The following is an 18182-nucleotide window of genomic DNA, read 5'->3' on the forward strand; positions in this document are numbered from 1 at the left end:
TAAAAGTCTTCAAACAAGAAGAGGCAGAAATATCGGCCGATATTCGGGATTGTAAACAGCCCTTGTAAATAATTCCCACATATTAAGCAATGTAATGGAGCGCTACTGTCTGTCTGAAGGTCACCTGTGACAGCTGATTGGCTTTGTAAGCTGTCAGGGCCTTCAGATACTCGTTCTTGGCAGCTTCCGTCTTCCTCTTGTAGACCTGAGAAGGAAAAACACCAACGTTTCGATCAGTCAAGTGCAATTCTTAGTCAAAATTGAACGTCTCAAATAAACGTAATAAGACAAATCCAATAATGTTAAAAAGCATAAAAGAAGGTATTTTATTTTGTTGGCTTTTATTTTACAATTATTTAAACTTGACATTATTATTTGATTGATTTATTTTTTTCCAATAACATTTATTATAATTATATATTTATTTTAATTTTACATTTTAGTGATTTATTTTTAGAAAGTGTTTATTTTGATAGCTTTCAGTTTTTACATTATATATTTAGTTTGCATTAAAAAAAGAATAAAAGAAAGAAAAGATACCGTTCAGGTAATTTAGGTATTATTGCATCATATCTAATCATTTATTTATTATTCGTTTATTTTTATTGCCATACAAGCATTTTCATAGCAAGATCAATGTATTTTAAAAGAAATAAATAGTAATAGTAGTAATGAAAAACAACAAATGACAACAAAAATAAGTTTTCATTTTAATATTTGATTAAAAAAATTAAAGATTGAATCATATCAAATACTAATTCAATTAATTTTATGCCAATTGTTTAAGTAGTTTTATTTCATATTTAATGATTATTTTTAACATTTACTTGAACACTTAGGCTAAGATAACAATACATGTTCTTTATAAAGAGCTTTTCTGACATTCAAAGCACATAGTAGGAAAAAAAATACTATGGAAGTCAATGGCAATCACCAACTGTTTGATTACCAGCAATCTTCAAAATATCTTCTTTTGTGTTCAACATAAGAAAGCAACTCATACAGGTTTGGAACGACATGAGGGTGAGTACATGACAGAATTTTCATTTTTGGGTGAACTATCCCTTTAAGGACTGCCGAAGACAGCTGACTCCTAATGTTTTTTATATTCTTCATATTCTGTGTGGTGGTCAGTTCGTACTGATAAAAATTAATCTTTTCCAATAAGTTTAAACTTTATTTAGCATTTTATGGGCATTTTTACCTTTATAAAGCCATTTTTTCTAGATGTGTGCATTATCTTTTGAGTCAAATTCTTACATTTAATCAGGGAATTAGAATAATAAGACATTCGGGCTGTTACCGAATCTTTTCCAATAAGTTTAAACTTTATTTAGCATTTTAACCTTTATAAAGCCATTTTTTCTAGATGTGTGCATTATCTTTTAGAGTCAAATTCTTACATTTAATCAGGGAATTAGAATAATAAGACATTCGGGCTGTTACCGAGCAAATTAAATCAACACAGAAGCTGCATCTGACGTGGCATTTAGATGCATTTACAAACATGTATTTTGTTTAATGCAAGACATGAATGCATTTAACCTGCAATTACAAATGCATAAATAATGTTTTGATATATTAAACATAGAACGTTGAATACTGATATTTGAAATGATTTAAAACATGTAAATATCTATAAAAAAAAAAAAAGAAAAAGCCGAAATGTGAAATTAAAGCCGCCAGCAGGGTATTTACACACATGTATTTTGTTTAATGCAAGACATGAATGCATTTAACCTGCAATTACAAATGCATAAATAATGTTTTGATAAACATAAAACGTTGAATACTGATATTGGAAATGATTTAAAACATGAAAAAAATCTGTAAAAGAAAAAGCCGAAATGTGAAATTAAAGCCGCCAGCAGGTGGCAGTTGGCGAAATAGAGCAAAAACAAGCAATATGGTGTCGAAAACATAAGTCTCTTAATTAACTTATTGTTTATTGAATTCAATGTCACATTTGTAATCACGGTAATTTTTGGAGAAAAACGGCACTCTTTGTGTGAAACTGAATAACTATGAAGTGGTATAAATATATAAATGTTCTGCCATCATGTCTTGAATTTGTGATCATTCTAAATGCATTTTAATAGCCTGAATCATGCAGTGAAAGAACACACACTAAATGCGCACACACACTAATCTAGACTTCACGTGATGTACGAGTGCGCTCTGTAGAGATGTTTCGAATGGTTTTTGCAAAATACTCGATAATGTCAAATCGCACATCGTTAAAACAACAATTACGATATTATCGCAGACGATATATATCGCACACCCCTAAACACAACTTGTTTAGATTTGTGGCTTTGATTTTCTAACAGATATAGAGTTCAACATGTTTCATAAAATATATATTTTATATAAAATATCGTTCATAAATCATTTTCATAAACTTAAACCCTCTGTAACTCTTTTGTTTCACTTTTTAAAGTTTTTTTTACTACAACAATAATCTGCCATGGGTCTTCTTTTAAAATGAGACCAAACTTAACTCTGTGCTCCCAAAGCTTCAAATTTTGATGACAGTTTTTTTTGACATGGACATTTGTGTCTACAACGGACCTATGTGTAACTTTTTTTAATTGGCGCATATAACATGAATTGTTGGTATTAATCCAAGTAAACCTGTCTCAGTGATTGTGTCTCTAGTGGAGTTTCTGCACCTGTTTCTGCTCCTCTCCCAGACTGTCCCACATGGAGGCCACGATCTTGGACACCTCTCCGAAGGTGGCGCTGGGGTTCTGGCCCTTGATGGCGGCTTGTGTGTCCCTGAAGAAGAGCGCGTAAGCCGACACGGGTTTCTGCGGCTCGTTCGGGTCTTTCTTCTTCTTGCCCTTTTTCCCGCCGACTGCCTTCCGTACGGGAGCAGCAGAGGATGCTGGGACGGCCGGCTGCTCCGACAGAGACGGCGAGAGGGAGATGACGCCAGACGCCACGCACAGAGACACCGGTGAGTCCACCAGAACGCTCTTCTGAGCCGGACAGAGACACCACACGCGGGAGAGAAGAACAGAGATCAGTTCAGACCCACAGACAGCAGCTTAACAATGAAATCACTCAGAATACAGGTGTTTTATGATCCCATTTTCTGGTATTAGTTAAGACGAGTAGACCTAAATATAAAGCATTGCAATAATCCAGTCTTGTGGAAATGAAAGCATGTATAACAGTTTCCAGATCCTTGGTTGAAAGGATAGGTTTCAATTTAGATAACTTCCTCAACTGAAAAAAAGATGCTTTCACAACACTGTTTACTTGATCAAAGCGTATCTACTACAGCCCGACCGATATGGGTTTTTTGGGGACCGATACCGATATTAGGGAGTAAAAAAAAAGACAGATATCGATATATCGGCTGATATTCTTTGTATATATATTATAGTACAGTACCAGTCAAAATTTTGGACCCTTTCCCATTCATGCGTCCAAACTTTTGACTGGTACTGTATATAGAATACAGTATATAGCATTTTTTGCAATGATCACTCAAATGTGCTGAACCGCCAATGCATCTTAAATCTTACATTTTCCTCGTACAGAAAAAACTATGTACTTAAGAAAATTTTTGAGAACATTGCACTTGTTCAAGACATTTTACAACAGACAGAAACCAAATAATAATAATAATAATTAAAAAAATAAATAGTGGCAAACACAAAACGCACCCGTCTGAAGTCGTCCATGTCATCGTCGTGCAGCGAATCAGACAGCGAATCAGTGGACAGCGGCTGGTCAGGTGACTGTGGGCGGGGCAGGATGGTGCCGCCGCCCAGACTGAGGCCCAGCTGCGCGCTGAGCTCTGATTGGTCGATGGTGGTCAGCTGGGTGTGGCCCAGCAGGCCGTGGTTGATGTCACTCAGTGGGACGTCGATGGTCATTGGAGAAGAGCTGCTGAACTGAGAGCCAATAGGATGAGCGAGATCCTGCAGCGAGGAAAACACTTCCATTACACTGGGAAAGTCATTTCAGCAGAGTAATTAACTACCTTTAAAATCATCACTGTCCTGATAGAGGCTCAAAAAAGTGTGTATGTGTTTATTTATTTTCCCTTTAAATGTTGAGATGTATTCAGTAGATTAGTTTATTTTATTTCTAATGATAAATTCATATAAAAAAAGTGTGTTTGTGTGAGTGCGTGTAAGTGTGTGTCTGTGAGTGTGTGAAAGTGTGTGTCTGAGTGTGTGTGTGTGTGCGTGAGTGAGTGAGTGAGTGTGTGTGCATATGTGAGCGTGTGTCTGTGAGTGTGTGTCTGAGTGTGTGTGCGTATGTGAGCGTCTGTGAGTGTGTGAAAGTGTGTGTCTGAGTGTGTGTGCGTATGTGAGCGTCTGTGAGTGTGTGAAAGTGTGTGTCTGAGTGTGTGTGCGTATGTGAGCGTCTGTGAGTGTGTGAAAGTGTGTGTCTGAGTGTGTGTGCGTATGTGAGCGTCTGTGAGTGTGTGAAAGTGTGTGTCTGAGTGTGTGTGCGTATGTGAGCGTCTGTGAGTGTGTGAAAGTGTGTGTCTGAGTGTGTGTGCGTATGTGAGCGTCTGTGAGTGTGTGAAAGTGTGTGTCTGAGTGTGTGTGCGTATGTGAGCGTCTGTGAGTGTGTGAAAGTGTGTGTCTGAGTGTGTGTGCGTATGTGAGCGTCTGTGAGTGTGTGAAAGTGTGTGTCTGAGTGTGTGTGCGTATGTGAGCGTCTGTGAGTGTGTGAAAGTGTGTGTCTGAGTGTGTGTGCGTATGTGAGCGTCTGTGAGTGTGTGAAAGTGTGTGTCTGAGTGTGTGTGCGTATGTGAGCGTCTGTGAGTGTGTGAAAGTGTGTGTCTGAGTGTGTGTGCGTATGTGAGCGTCTGTGAGTGTGTGAAAGTGTGTGTCTGAGTGTGTGTGCGTATGTGAGCGTCTGTGAGTGTGTGAAAGTGTGTGTCTGAGTGTGTGTGCGTATGTGAGCGTCTGTGAGTGTGTGAAAGTGTGTGTCTGAGTGTGTGTGCGTATGTGAGCGTCTGTGAGTGTGTGAAAGTGTGTGTCTGAGTGTGTGTGCGTATGTGAGCGTCTGTGAGTGTGTGAAAGTGTGTGTCTGAGTGTGTGTGCGTATGTGAGCGTCTGTGAGTGTGTGAAAGTGTGTGTCTGAGTGTGTGTGCGTATGTGAGCGTCTGTGAGTGTGTGAAAGTGTGTGTCTGAGTGTGTGTGCGTATGTGAGCGTCTGTGAGTGTGTGAAAGTGTGTGTCTGAGTGTGTGTGCGTATGTGAGCGTCTGTGAGTGTGTGAAAGTGTGTGTCTGAGTGTGTGTGCGTATGTGAGCGTCTGTGAGTGTGTGAAAGTGTGTGTCTGAGTGTGTGTGCGTATGTGAGCGTCTGTGAGTGTGTGAAAGTGTGTGTCTGAGTGTGTGTGCGTATGTGAGCGTCTGTGAGTGTGTGAAAGTGTGTGTCTGAGTGTGTGTGCGTATGTGAGCGTCTGTGAGTGTGTGAAAGTGTGTGTCTGAGTGTGTGTGCGTATGTGAGCGTCTGTGAGTGTGTGAAAGTGTGTGTCTGAGTGTGTGTGCGTATGTGAGCGTCTGTGAGTGTGTGAAAGTGTGTGTCTGAGTGTGTGTGCGTATGTGAGCGTCTGTGAGTGTGTGAAAGTGTGTGTCTGAGTGTGTGTGCGTATGTGAGCGTCTGTGAGTGTGTGAAAGTGTGTGTCTGAGTGTGTGTGCGTATGTGAGCGTCTGTGAGTGTGTGAAAGTGTGTGTCTGAGTGTGTGTGCGTATGTGAGCGTCTGTGAGTGTGTGAAAGTGTGTGTCTGAGTGTGTGTGCGTATGTGAGCGTCTGTGAGTGTGTGAAAGTGTGTGTCTGAGTGTGTGTGCGTATGTGAGCGTCTGTGAGTGTGTGAAAGTGTGTGTCTGAGTGTGTGTGCGTATGTGAGCGTCTGTGAGTGTGTGAAAGTGTGTGTCTGAGTGTGTGTGCGTATGTGAGCGTCTGTGAGTGTGTGAAAGTGTGTGTCTGAGTGTGTGTGCGTATGTGAGCGTCTGTGAGTGTGTGAAAGTGTGTGTCTGAGTGTGTGTGCGTATGTGAGCGTCTGTGAGTGTGTGAAAGTGTGTGTCTGAGTGTGTGTGCGTATGTGAGCGTGTGTCTGTGAGTGTGTGAAAGAGGGTGTCTGTGAGTGTGTGCGTGTGTGAAAGAGTGTGTGTGCGTGCGTGCGTGTGTGAGTGAGTGTGTGCGTGTGTGAGTGAGTGCGTATGTGAGCGTGTCTGTGAGTGCGTGTCTGTGAGTGTGTGAAAGTGTGTGTGCGTGTGTGAGTGAGCGTGTGTGAGTGCGTGTCTGTGAGTGTGTGAAAGTGTGTGTGTGAGTGAGTGTGTGCGTGTGTGAGCGTGTCTGTGAGTGAGTGTCTGTGAGTGTGTGAAAGAGTGTGTGTCTGTGAGTGTGTGTGTCTGTGAGTGTGTGAGCGTGTGTGAGCGTGTGTGTGTGCGTATGTGAGTGTGTGAGAGTGTGTGTGTGTGTGTGTGTGTGTGTGGCACGAGTGAGTGTGTGTGTGCGCGAGTGAGTGTGTGTGTGTGCGCGAGTGAGTGTGTGGGTGTGCGCGAGTGAGTGTGTGGGTGTGCGCGAATGAGTGCGTGTGTGCGCGAGTGAGTGCGTGCGTGTGTGTGTGTGTGTGCGCGAGTGAGTGCGTGCGTGTGTGTGTGTGTGTGCGCGAGTGAGTGCGTGCGTGTGTGTGTGTGTGTGCGCGAGTGAGTGCGTGCGTGTGTGTGTGTGTGTGCGCGAGTGAGTGCGTGCGTGTGTGTGTGTGTGTGCGCGAGTGAGTGCGTGCGTGTGTGTGTGTGTGTGCGCGAGTGAGTGCGTGCGTGTGTGTGTGTGTGTGCGCGAGTGAGTGCGTGCGTGTGTGTGTGTGTGTGCGCGAGTGAGTGTGTGGGTGTGCGCGAGTGAGTGTGTGGGTGTGCGCGAATGAGTGCGTGTGTGCGCGAGTGAGTGCGTGCGTGTGTGTGTATGTGTGAGTGTGTGAGTGCGTGTGTGTGTGCGAGAGTGTGCGCGCGAGAGTGAGTGTATGTGCGTGTGTGAGAGAGAGTGTATGTGCGCGTGTGAGTGTGCGTGTGTGTGCGAGCGAGTGTGCGTGTGTGTGCGAGCGAGTGTGCGTGTGTGTGTGCGCGAGTGAGTGTGTGGGTGTGCGCGAATGAGTGCGTATGTGTGTACGTGTGAGTGTGTGAGTGCGTGTGTGTGTGCGAGAGTGTGCGCGCGAGAGTGAGTGTGTGCGTGTGTGAGAGAGAGTGAGTGTGTGCGTGTGAGTGTGCGTGTATGTGCGCGTGTGAGTGTGCGTGTATGTGCACGAGCGAGTGTGCGTGTGTGTGCGAGCGAGTGTGCGTGTGTGTGCGAGCGAGTGTGCGAGCGAGTGTGCGTGTGAGAGCTGTTCCGCACCATTCCCAGTGCAGACCCCAGCATCGGTCCGCCGCTCTGCTGGCTCATCAGACTCAGGTGCTCCAGACTCTGAGACGGCGTGTTCACGAAGGTCGAGGCGAACGACGGGTCATTGCCTCCGACCACAGCGTTCCCGGGAACCCCAGCCGGCCCGCCGTCGCCCAGCTCTCCGAAATCAGACACCACGCCAGAGACGCAGAGCGCCGAGTCCGGGTCCAGATCCAGATCCTCATCGCCCAGACTGGGAGTGTAAAACGTCTGCAGACACCAGACGATGGAGAACAAGCACAATTCAACTCAAACCGCCATTCAGTTCAGCACAACTGTTAATCTCAATCAGAATTATGTGTCAACGGTGACGGTTCAGAAATGGGAAAAAGCATGTTTTGTGTTTTTCCCCCCAAAGTTTGCATGGCTGTAACTCCAGAAGTATTAAAGATCTCTTAATATCCTTTCAGATGTTCGTGTTCTTAACAAACGTTTCTAGTCGTATCTTCGTTTTTAAAGCCCAGTATGGTTCAGTTCCAGAGATACTGGGGTTTTTAAGAGCGGCTGCCTGAGTAAACTTTACACATTTTTTTCAACGGTTAAAATCCAAATGTGAGAGACGCTGCATTCAGCTGATAGTTTTTCTTTAAAGAGACCATCACACTTCTAACCCAGTTTACAAGGCGAGCACAAGCTGAGCGCGTGTTGCGTGTGTTTCGCACCTCGGCGGGGAACGAGGAGGACAGGAAGTGATGGCCCTCGCCGCTGATGGCCAGGTAGCTGTCACTTCCTCCCGGGAACTGAGGACGACACAAACGCACACCATGAGTTCAACGTGCGCAATTATTTCCCTAATGTGAAGTTAAATCAATTTATACTTTAATAATGCATACAGGTATGAACTAATTCAAAATAAGCATGTTTTATTACAAATTCAAGTGGTTTACAAACAAAAATTACCATGTTTTTACTTCGATATCCTTTCAAGTACCATGTAAATACTATACAACTACTCATAGCAACGCCCTGAACCAATATATATACAAATAATTTGACGAAAATGGCTTTCCTGAAACGTAAATGTTAATATATATAGACACTGCTGTTCAAAAGTTTGGGATCAGTAAGATTTGTAATGTTTTTTAAAAAGTCTCTTCTGCTCATCAAGGCTGCATTTATTTGACCAGAAATACAGAAAATTCAGAAATCATTCTAACTAGAGCCTGACCGATATATCGTTTTGCCGATATTATCGGCCGATATATCGGTATCGGCTAATACGCCGCTGATATGAAAATTTTTTTTTACAGAACATATCATGCAGATAAAATGCTTGAAATGGTGTAATTACTTAGTTTGTCCAGCAGAGCGCGCTCCAAATTCGGGGGATCCCTTCAGCTCGAGGAACCCTCGCGAACGCGAATTGAGTGTACGTCTCGAGGCCCTCTTTCGAATGAGACCACCTCCGCGTGGATAGCCCCCGGGGTCCGGGAGTTACGGGTGGTTAAATTCGCAGTCCGGCGCCGACCGATCAAGCGATCCCGGGGGCTACCGACACGCGGAGGGTGGCGTTCGAGAGGCTCCTCGAGCTGAAGGGATCCCCGCCGCCGGTGCGTTCGTGAGATAGTGACACCAGTCAACACTTTCCCTTCAGTAAGGAGGTCTCTTGTTCAGGCAGCGTTGTCTTATTCGACCGTAAGTGCCCTGCGGAGTGGACCTCACATGATATTCCACCATGATTCCAGTTCCAAAGGAACGTACACGTTACATTCAAAGGGTATTAAAGTGCGCGAGACGTGAATTTATATTGTATTTATTTACAGAGGTATATTATGTCACACTTCTCTAGTAAGTTTCGTCTGTGTGTGAAGACGGTAGCGCAAATCCGTGAATGTATGCTCCGAAGTGAAATAAACTTCAACGGAATAAAGTTGAATTGAATTAAAGTTATACTTGAATAAACTTCAACTTTACTGTTCAGTGCACTGATGTCGGACTCATTTTGGATAACGGTTAAATGCCCTGCAAGTGTTATAAGTGTTTGATCACCACATCGGAGTGATCATTGCAAATGTGTGTGTGTATATATATTCTGTTTATGTCTATACTGTATTCTATATAGTAGCAGTCAAATGTTTGGACACACGAATGGGAAAGTGTCCAAACTTTTGACTGGTACTGTACTATAATACACACAAAGAATATCGGCCGATAATATCGGCCGATATATCGGTATCGGGCTTTTTTACTCACTAATATCGGTATCGGCCCCAAAAACCCATATCGGTCGCGCTCTAGCTCTAATAAGCTGATTTATTATCAGTGCTGGAAACCGTTTTGCTGCTTAATATATATATATTTTTCAGGATTATTTGATGCATACAGTTTAAAAGAACAGCATTCATTCAAAACAGCAGTATTCTGTGGTAATACACACTGCCGCTCAAAGGTTCGGGGTCAGTGATTGTTGCTTGAGAGGAGGATGTGTTAAATCGATCAAGAGCGACAATAAACACTTGTATTGTTACAAAAGATCTCTATTTTAAAGAAATACATACATTCATCAGATAATTCTGGAAGAGTATCACAAAAAGAATATTGTGTTCGGCATTAATAATAATAATCAGAAATACATTACAGCTTAACAGATATGCAGACAGAAAACAGCTGCTTTACATTAGAATGAGATTGCACTGTTAGTCTGATGAAGTAAACGCAGAAGGCTGGTTTAAAACACTGCAAGTCTTTGAGCAGCAGTGTGTGTGTCTATATTCGTGGCCGGTCAGCTTCTCAGATCCGTCAAAGCGTTGTGCATCCGAGCACTCGGGGTCAGCGGGGACAGCCGCGGGGCGTCGCACTAACCGACGCGGAAGCAGACGCCGACCGCAAGCCGGAGAGCGACTCCGCGTGACGTCACGAAGGCCGACCGCGTCCGATCACTCCGCGCGACTCCGCTCTACAGCACAAACACAACCCCTGACCTCCGCCGCTACACCACAGTTTGTTTTACGACACGCTGGCTGAAATGCGAGGCTATATTCAGAAGTCTGTCCTCTGGTCAGCCAGCAGCTGTGGTAATGTGTGCAGGTGTAATTCTGCAGCGGGACTGAGTGTAGTTTCTGCCGTCAGCTCGGTCTCCTTACCTCCATACTCGCCCTGAAAACACACGCTTGCTTGCTTGCCCTCTCTCTCCCTCTCTCTGTGTGTGTGTGTGTGTGTGTGTCCCATCAAAGCGGTTCTCACGGAAAGAACGCGAACGGATCGCGCATCATCATGGCTCCCGGTCTTCCGGGTTGGAGATGAGCGGATGTGACGCAGCGGCCCCGCCCCTCACACGATCACCACGGCAACCACAGCTTCCGGCAGAACACCAGAAACAAAGTATCTGTTTATTCCCAATCTCTGTGTGCGTCTGCTGCTGGTGTGGTCTTCTGTTTAACACTGTCCTCAACTGGATAGCCCCCGGGGTCCGGGAGTTACGGGTGGTTAAATTCGCAGTCCGGCGCCGACCGATCAAGCGATCCCGGGGGCTACCGACACGCGGAGGGGGGCGTTCGAGAGGCTCCTCGAGCTGAAGGGATCCCCGCCGCCGGTGCGTTCGTGAGATAGTGACACCAGTCAACACTTTCCCTTCAGTAAGGAGGTCTCTTGTTCAGGCAGCGTTGTCTTATTCGACCGTAAGTGCCCTGCGAAGTGGACCTCACATGATATTCCACCATGATTCCAGTTCCAAAGGAACGTACACGTTACATTCAAAGGGCATTAAAGTGCGCAAGACGTGAATTTATATTGTATTTATTTACAGAGGTATATTATGTCACACTTCTCTAGTAAGTTTCGTCTGTGTGTGAAGACGGTAGCGCAAATCCGTGAATGAATGCTCCGAAGTGAAATAAACTTCAACGGAATAAAGTTGAATTTAATTAAAGTTATACTTGAATAAACTTCAACTTTACTGTTCAGTGCACTGATGTCGGACTCATTTTGGATAACGGTTAAATGCCCTGCAAGTGTTATAAGTGTTTGATCACCACATCGGAGTGATCATTGCAAATGTGTGTGTGTATATATATTCTGTTTATGTCTATACTGTATTCTATATAGTAGCAGTCAAATGTTTGGACACACGAATGGGAAAGTGTCCAAACTTCTGACTGGTACTGTACTATAATAAACACAAAGAATATCGGCCGATTTATCGGTATCGGGCTTTTTTACTCACTAATATCGGTATCGGCCCCAAAAACCCATATCGGTCGCGCTCTAGCTCTAATAAGCTGATTTATTATCAGTGCTGGAAACCGTTTTGCTGCTTAATATATATATATTTTTCAGGATTATTTGATGCATACAGTTTAAAAGAACAGCATTCATTCAAAACAGCAGTATTCTGTGGTAATACACACTGCCGCTCAAAGGTTCGGGGTCAGTGATTGTTGCTTGAGAGGAGGATGTGTTAAATCGATCAAGAGCGACAATAAACACTTGTATTGTTACAAAAGATCTCTATTTTAAAGAAATACATACATTCATCAGATAATTCTGGAAGAGTATCACAAAAAGAATATTGTGTTCGGCATTAATAATAATAATCAGAAATACATTACAGCTTAACAGATATGCAGACAGAAAACAGCTGCTTTACATTAGAATGAGATTGCACTGTTAGTCTGATGAAGTAAACGCAGAAGGCTGGTTTAAAACACTGCAAGTCTTTGAGCAGCAGTGTGTGTGTCTATATTCGTGGCCGGTCAGCTTCTCAGATCCGTCAAAGCGTTGTGCATCCGAGCACTCGGGGTCAGCGGGGACAGCCGCGGGGCGTCGCACTAACCGACGCGGAAGCAGACGCCGACCGCAAGCCGGAGAGCGACTCCGCGTGACGTCACGAAGGCCGACCGCGTCCGATCACTCCGCGCGACTCCGCTCTACAGCACAAACACAACCCCTGACCTCCGCCGCTACACCACAGTTTGTTTTACGACACGCTGGCTGAAATGCGAGGCTATATTCAGAAGTCTGTCCTCTGGTCAGCCAGCAGCTGTGGTAATGTGTGCAGGTGTAATTCTGCAGCGGGACTGAGTGTAGTGTACTGTACTATAATAAACACAAAGAATATCGGCCGATATATCGGTATCGGCCCCAAAAACCCATATCGGTCGGGCTCTAGCTCTAATAAGCTGATTTATTATCAGTGCTGGAAACCGTTTTGCTGCTTAATATACAGTGGGTATGGAAAGTATTCAGACCCCCTTAAATTTTTCACTCTTTGTTATATTGTAGCCATTTGCTAAAATCATTTAAGTTAATTTTTTTCCTCATTAATGACTTCTCTAGTAAGTTTCGTCTGTGTGTGAAGACGGTAGCGCAAATCCGTGAATGTATGCTCCGAAGTGAAATAAACTTCAACGGAATAAAGTTGAATTGAATTAAAGTTATACTTGAATAAACTTCAACTTTACTGTTCAGTGCACTGATGTCGGACTCATTTTGGATAACGGTTAAATGCCCTGCAAGTGTTATAAGTGTTTGATCACCACATCGGAGTGATCATTGCAAATGTGTGTGTGTATATATATTCTGTTTATGTCTATACTGTATTCTATATAGTAGCAGTCAAATGTTTGGACACACGAATGGGAAAGTGTCCAAACTTCTGACTGGTACTGTACTATAATAAACACAAAGAATATCGGCCGATATATCGGTATCGGGCTTTTTTACTCACTAATATCGGTATCGGCCCCAAAAACCCATATCGGTCGCGCTCTAGCTCTAATAAGCTGATTTATTATCAGTGCTGGAAACCGTTTTGCTGCTTAATATATATATATTTTTCAGGATTATTTGATGCATACAGTTTAAAAGAACAGCATTCATTCAAAACAGCAGTATTCTGTGGTAATACACACTGCCGCTCAAAGGTTCGGGGTCAGTGATTGTTGCTTGAGAGGAGGATGTGTTAAATCGATCAAGAGCGACAATAAACACTTGTATTGTTACAAAAGATCTCTATTTTAAAGAAATACATACATTCATCAGATAATTCTGGAAGAGTATCACAAAAAGAATATTGTGTTCGGCATTAATAATAATAATCAGAAATACATTACAGCTTAACAGATATGCAGACAGAAAACAGCTGCTTTACATTAGAATGAGATTGCACTGTTAGTCTGATGAAGTAAACGCAGAAGGCTGGTTTAAAACACTGCAAGTCTTTGAGCAGCAGTGTGTGTGTCTATATTCGTGGCCGGTCAGCTTCTCAGATCCGTCAAAGCGTTGTGCATCCGAGCACTCGGGGTCAGCGGGGACAGCCGCGGGGCGTCGCACTAACCGACGCGGAAGCAGACGCCGACCGCAATTCTGAAAAAGTATCACAAAAAGAAAATTGTGTTCGACATTAATAATAATAATCAGAAATACATTACAGCTTAACAGATATGCAGACAGAAAACAGCTGCTTTACATTAGAATGAGATTGCACTGTTAGTCTGATGAAGTAAACGCAGAAGGCTGGTTTAAAACACTGCACGTCTTTGAGCAGCAGTGTGTGTGTCTATATTCGGGGCCGGTCAGCTTCTCAGATCCGTCAAAGCGTTGTGCATCCGAGCACTCGGGGTCAGCGGGGACAGACGCGGGGCGTCGCACTAACCGACGCGGAAGCAGACGCCGACCGCAAGCCGGAGAGCGACTCCGCGTGACGTCACGAAGGCCGACCGCGTCCGATCACTCCGCGCGACTCCGCTCTACAGCACAAACACAACCCCTGACCTCCGCCGCTACACCACAGTTTGTTTTACGACACGCTGGCTGAAATGCGAGGCTATATTCAGAAGTCTGTCCTCTGGTCAGCCAGCAGCTGTGGTAATGTGTGCAGGTGTAATTCTGCAGCGGGACTGAGTGTAGTTTCTGCCGTCAGCTCGGTCTCCTTACCTCCATACTCGCCCTGAAAACACACGCTTGCTTGCTTGCCCTCTCTCTCCCTCTCTCTGTGTGTGTGTGTGTGTGTGTGTCCCATCAAAGCGGTTCTCACGGAAAGAACGCGAACGGATCGCGCATCATCATGGCTCCCGGTCTTCCGGGTTGGAGATGAGCGGATGTGACGCAGCGGCCCCGCCCCTCACACGATCACCACGGCAACCACAGCTTCCGGCAGAACACCAGAAACAAAGTATCTGTTTATTCCCAATCTCTGTGTGCGTCTGCTGCTGGTGTGGTCTTCTGTTTAACACTGTCCTCAACTGGGCCTTCCTCATGTTTTTCTGCATCATAATAAAAAGACCAAAATGATTTATTGCAGCTTTGTGAATTGTATTTGTGTTAGTATTTTAACACATTTCTCTCACGAGTCATGCACAATACCACGATGAGCGGATGTGACGCAGCGGCCCCGCCCCTCACACGATCACCACGGCAACCACAGCTTCCGGCAGAACACCAGAAACAAAGTATCTGTTTATTCCCAATCTCTGTGTGCGTCTGCTGCTGGTGTGGTCTTCTGTTTAACACTGTCCTCAACTGGGCCTTCCTCTTGTTTTTCTGCATCATAATAAAAAGGACCAAAATGATTTATTGCAGCTTTGTGAATTGTATTTGTGTTAGTATTTTAACACATTTCTCTCACGAGTCATGCACAATACCATCAGAAACGTTTTTAAAAAGTGACATTTTATTTTTCACATCACTTTTAGACGCGTGAAATGAGACGAAACTGACAAAAATCTACTTTTAATGGCTATATGTATATGTTTTTATATATAAAAACTATAAAAAACGTAAAGTAGCTATATTTACATATTTATGAAATGCAACCGAGTGTCACGGCGGACGGCCAAATCCACTCTGATGCTAAACATCACTGTTCTCCGAGTCACGGGATGCGTTCTAGACTAGTGTGTTAATAAAGATACCGTCCGTCTGAAAACGCTCGGACGTTTAGCTGGACGTGAGCTCAGGGCCTCAGCCGCCGGCTCGGATGTCTCTCTAGTGGTTAAACATGAGCTAGATCAGTTCTGGGTAACGCTGACGGGCAGTCTTTGCTCTCAGTAATCTCAAGAGCAAATAGTTTTGGCTGAGGGCAAGATCTCATCACGTATATTATATGTAACGTTAATGCTGTACATCAGAGCGCAGCCTTTGTACTTTTGACTGAATAGCCTTTTTAACTTTTATGATGGCTGTTGCTGTTTATTAAATATTATCATTCAATAAATACTATTATGTAAGTAATAGCAGTATTTAGTATTGTGAAGCAGTGTCGGTGATTAGTTATAATTATGTTAGAGTCAGCAGTAAAGACTTTTCTATCGAAAGAGACTGAAACATGATTGTACATGATTTTCACTTTCAACAACAGCTTAAGATGCAGCACGCACACTGAGGCCATCCAAGTAAAACCAGACTGGTATTTGACTAAAACAGCTGCTTTTAGTATCTTCAGCTGTTGCTGACATGCTCGTCTCGTAGTTCTCCGTGTTTGCAGATGCTGTCCTTTAATCAGTGCTAATGCGCTCTGAATTAGTGTAACATATAGTGCACCGAAGGCGAGCTGAAGAGCCCAAGTGCAGTTACATGAAACACACGTGAAGTAAACGAGCATTAAACTGACACGGAGCACGGACGAGACTTGCCAACAGCGGGTTACACTGACAAAGCCTGGCAAGAGACGATGGCGACATGAGGGCTATATGTACACCAAATAACGAGCGTCACATGACATAAACCAACCAATGACGAAACAGAACTAGAAACCGCATGACTGGACTGAACCAATGAATCGTGAGACATAAACCGGTAGCACAAGAGGATACCGAGGAGCACATGAAAACACCGAGCTTTATAATGCTGTCTGTATAACACAGTCACTCTTGTGTTACTGTAGATGGAGTATTTCCCTAATCGTATTCCCACGTGTTATACTCGATCACGTAAAACAGCTTTGAAAAGCTCAATTCTCTGCTTTTTCACTTTGTGATGGATGTGTATAGCCAAGGAATATGGTTAAATCGACTTTTTTTATTATCAGTATCTACATGCTATAAACCTTGTTCTGTTTTGTTGTTTTAAGGCTTATATATCGAGGCCAACCTGTTGAAACTCGTCTGTGAAGAGGTCTGAGCACATGTGTAGCAGCGCTGGGGAAAGTTACTTTTAACAGTAATGCATTACAATATTGCCTTACTTCCTAAAACAGTAGCTAATTACCTTACTTAGTTACTTTTAATGGAAAGTAATGCGTTACACTACTTTTTAAATCTGAGTAGGGCTTGCTTGTTTGCTGTTAATATAAAAAGTTCTTTTTTTGGCGAATGTAAAAGCCCTTTCACCCCAAATGAAAAGTAAACTCAGGTCTGTACAGTAGAACACAGAAGAAGAAAGTTCAGCACTCTTCAGCAATAAGCACAGAAGAAGACATGTTCGGTTATCTTGTGTAATGTGTGCGTATCAGTACGGCTGAAGCGGATCACTGAAGAAGGTCAGCAGCAAATCGCTTAATAAAATGGGATTAAACACATAAAGGATATTTGTATTATTTAACATGTTTAATCATTGCAGCTTTGAGTCATATTCTGTGTTGTGTTTAACTGTTTTTATTCATTTTGAGGAAAACTCAATCAGATCTGATGAATGAATGCATGTTCACATTTATTCTAGAACTACAGTAACATCTTACTCCTGATTTCTCTCGACATGGGGACAGGAGAGCTTTCAGTCAATACATGGGGAAGAACAGTAACTCTCTTGTTAATTTAAGAAGTAATGTGTTACTTCACTAGTTACTTGAAAAAAGTAATCTGATTACGTAACTTGCATTACTTGTAATGCGTAACCCTGACACTGCGTAAATCTTTTTCACAGTACTTTATATCAGCTGTAGTTATTTGAGACTTTTTTTAGAGAGTTTCTTCATTCATATTTGACTGGCAAGTGGTGGTCTGCTTAATCTTTTCACAGAGCAAAGACATGCATGTTACTGCCACAGTCCTCTAGCCTGCTCTCCAGCGAGTACTGCATGCAGAACTCATGCTATTTGACATCTACCATAAGTCAGAAGTAAAACTAAAGATATTCTTTATTGGTGTGATTTACGTGTTTTTTAGGATAATGCTTTCATGAAGCATGCCCTTGTGTTCCCTGCAGGAGACCATTATCTGTTAGGTGTAAGATTTGACATGCGTCGCGCATAAGATATAGTAATTATTAAACTTTGTGGATTGGAGGGATGGGTACTGATTTTACTCCAATATCATAATGCAAACGTGAAATGCATTGTCAAAACACTTTTATATGCATCCCTATAGGTACAGAAGCCACTCTGAAGAGAGATGCTCCTTCTAGTCTCTCTGTTTAGTAATAAAAGCCTGTACCAGCACAGAGACATCTTTAGGTCCACAGCTAAGAGACGATTGCCTACGGCATATAACGTCGACTCTGTGCGGAACGCTCCATTCAATTTCCCTCGGGGGAGCTTTTCTAGTTTCTTCATTAAAAGGTTGCTGTAAAGTTGTTGTGCTTTATTGCTGGTCACGGAGTTGTAACAGTAAGGTCTGAATACTAATCCTGTAGCATTTCAGTTTCTGTTAGCGTGGCATTCCTGCGATCAGAGAGCGGTGCTGAGCAGTTAGAGACAGAGGGGTATGTGCACTAGTTTCTGAACATCTCCGTTTGTTTCATTCTTGAAGCCCCTTCCTTGCCAGCGGAAATAACTGACCAAACTGAGGCAGCACAGCACAGATGAAAAATGCAATAAATCATCAGCGAAGTCATAAAGCATCAATCAATCATGCCTCGTCATTGTTCACAAATGACCATTTCTTCATACAACTATC

The 18182-nt window shown here is 43.3% G+C and overlaps 1 protein-coding gene across 1 annotated transcript in view; it reads right to left on the reverse strand.

Moving 5' to 3' along the window:
* tox4b (TOX high mobility group box family member 4 b) overlaps positions 1-14502 on the reverse strand; it is an 18255-nt gene extending 3753 nt beyond the window's left edge. Inside the window, exons 1-6 of the mRNA XM_016260321.1 lie at positions 14287-14502; positions 8076-8153; positions 7366-7623; positions 3675-3932; positions 2673-2981; positions 125-205 (exon numbers count right to left, since the gene is read on the reverse strand). Coding sequence (XP_016115807.1) covers positions 125-205; positions 2673-2981; positions 3675-3932; positions 7366-7623; positions 8076-8153; positions 14287-14292 — 990 coding nt within the window. The 5' untranslated portion in view covers positions 14293-14502. The remainder of the gene's footprint in view (positions 1-124; positions 206-2672; positions 2982-3674; positions 3933-7365; positions 7624-8075; positions 8154-14286) is intronic.
* Between the last annotated feature and the right edge of the window lie 3680 nt (positions 14503-18182).

This window comes from Sinocyclocheilus grahami, unplaced genomic scaffold (assembly GCF_001515645.1).
Source record: "Sinocyclocheilus grahami isolate Dianchi unplaced genomic scaffold, SAMN03320097.WGS_v1.1 scaffold2052.1, whole genome shotgun sequence".
Classification (NCBI taxonomy): Eukaryota; Metazoa; Chordata; class Actinopteri; order Cypriniformes; family Cyprinidae; genus Sinocyclocheilus; species Sinocyclocheilus grahami.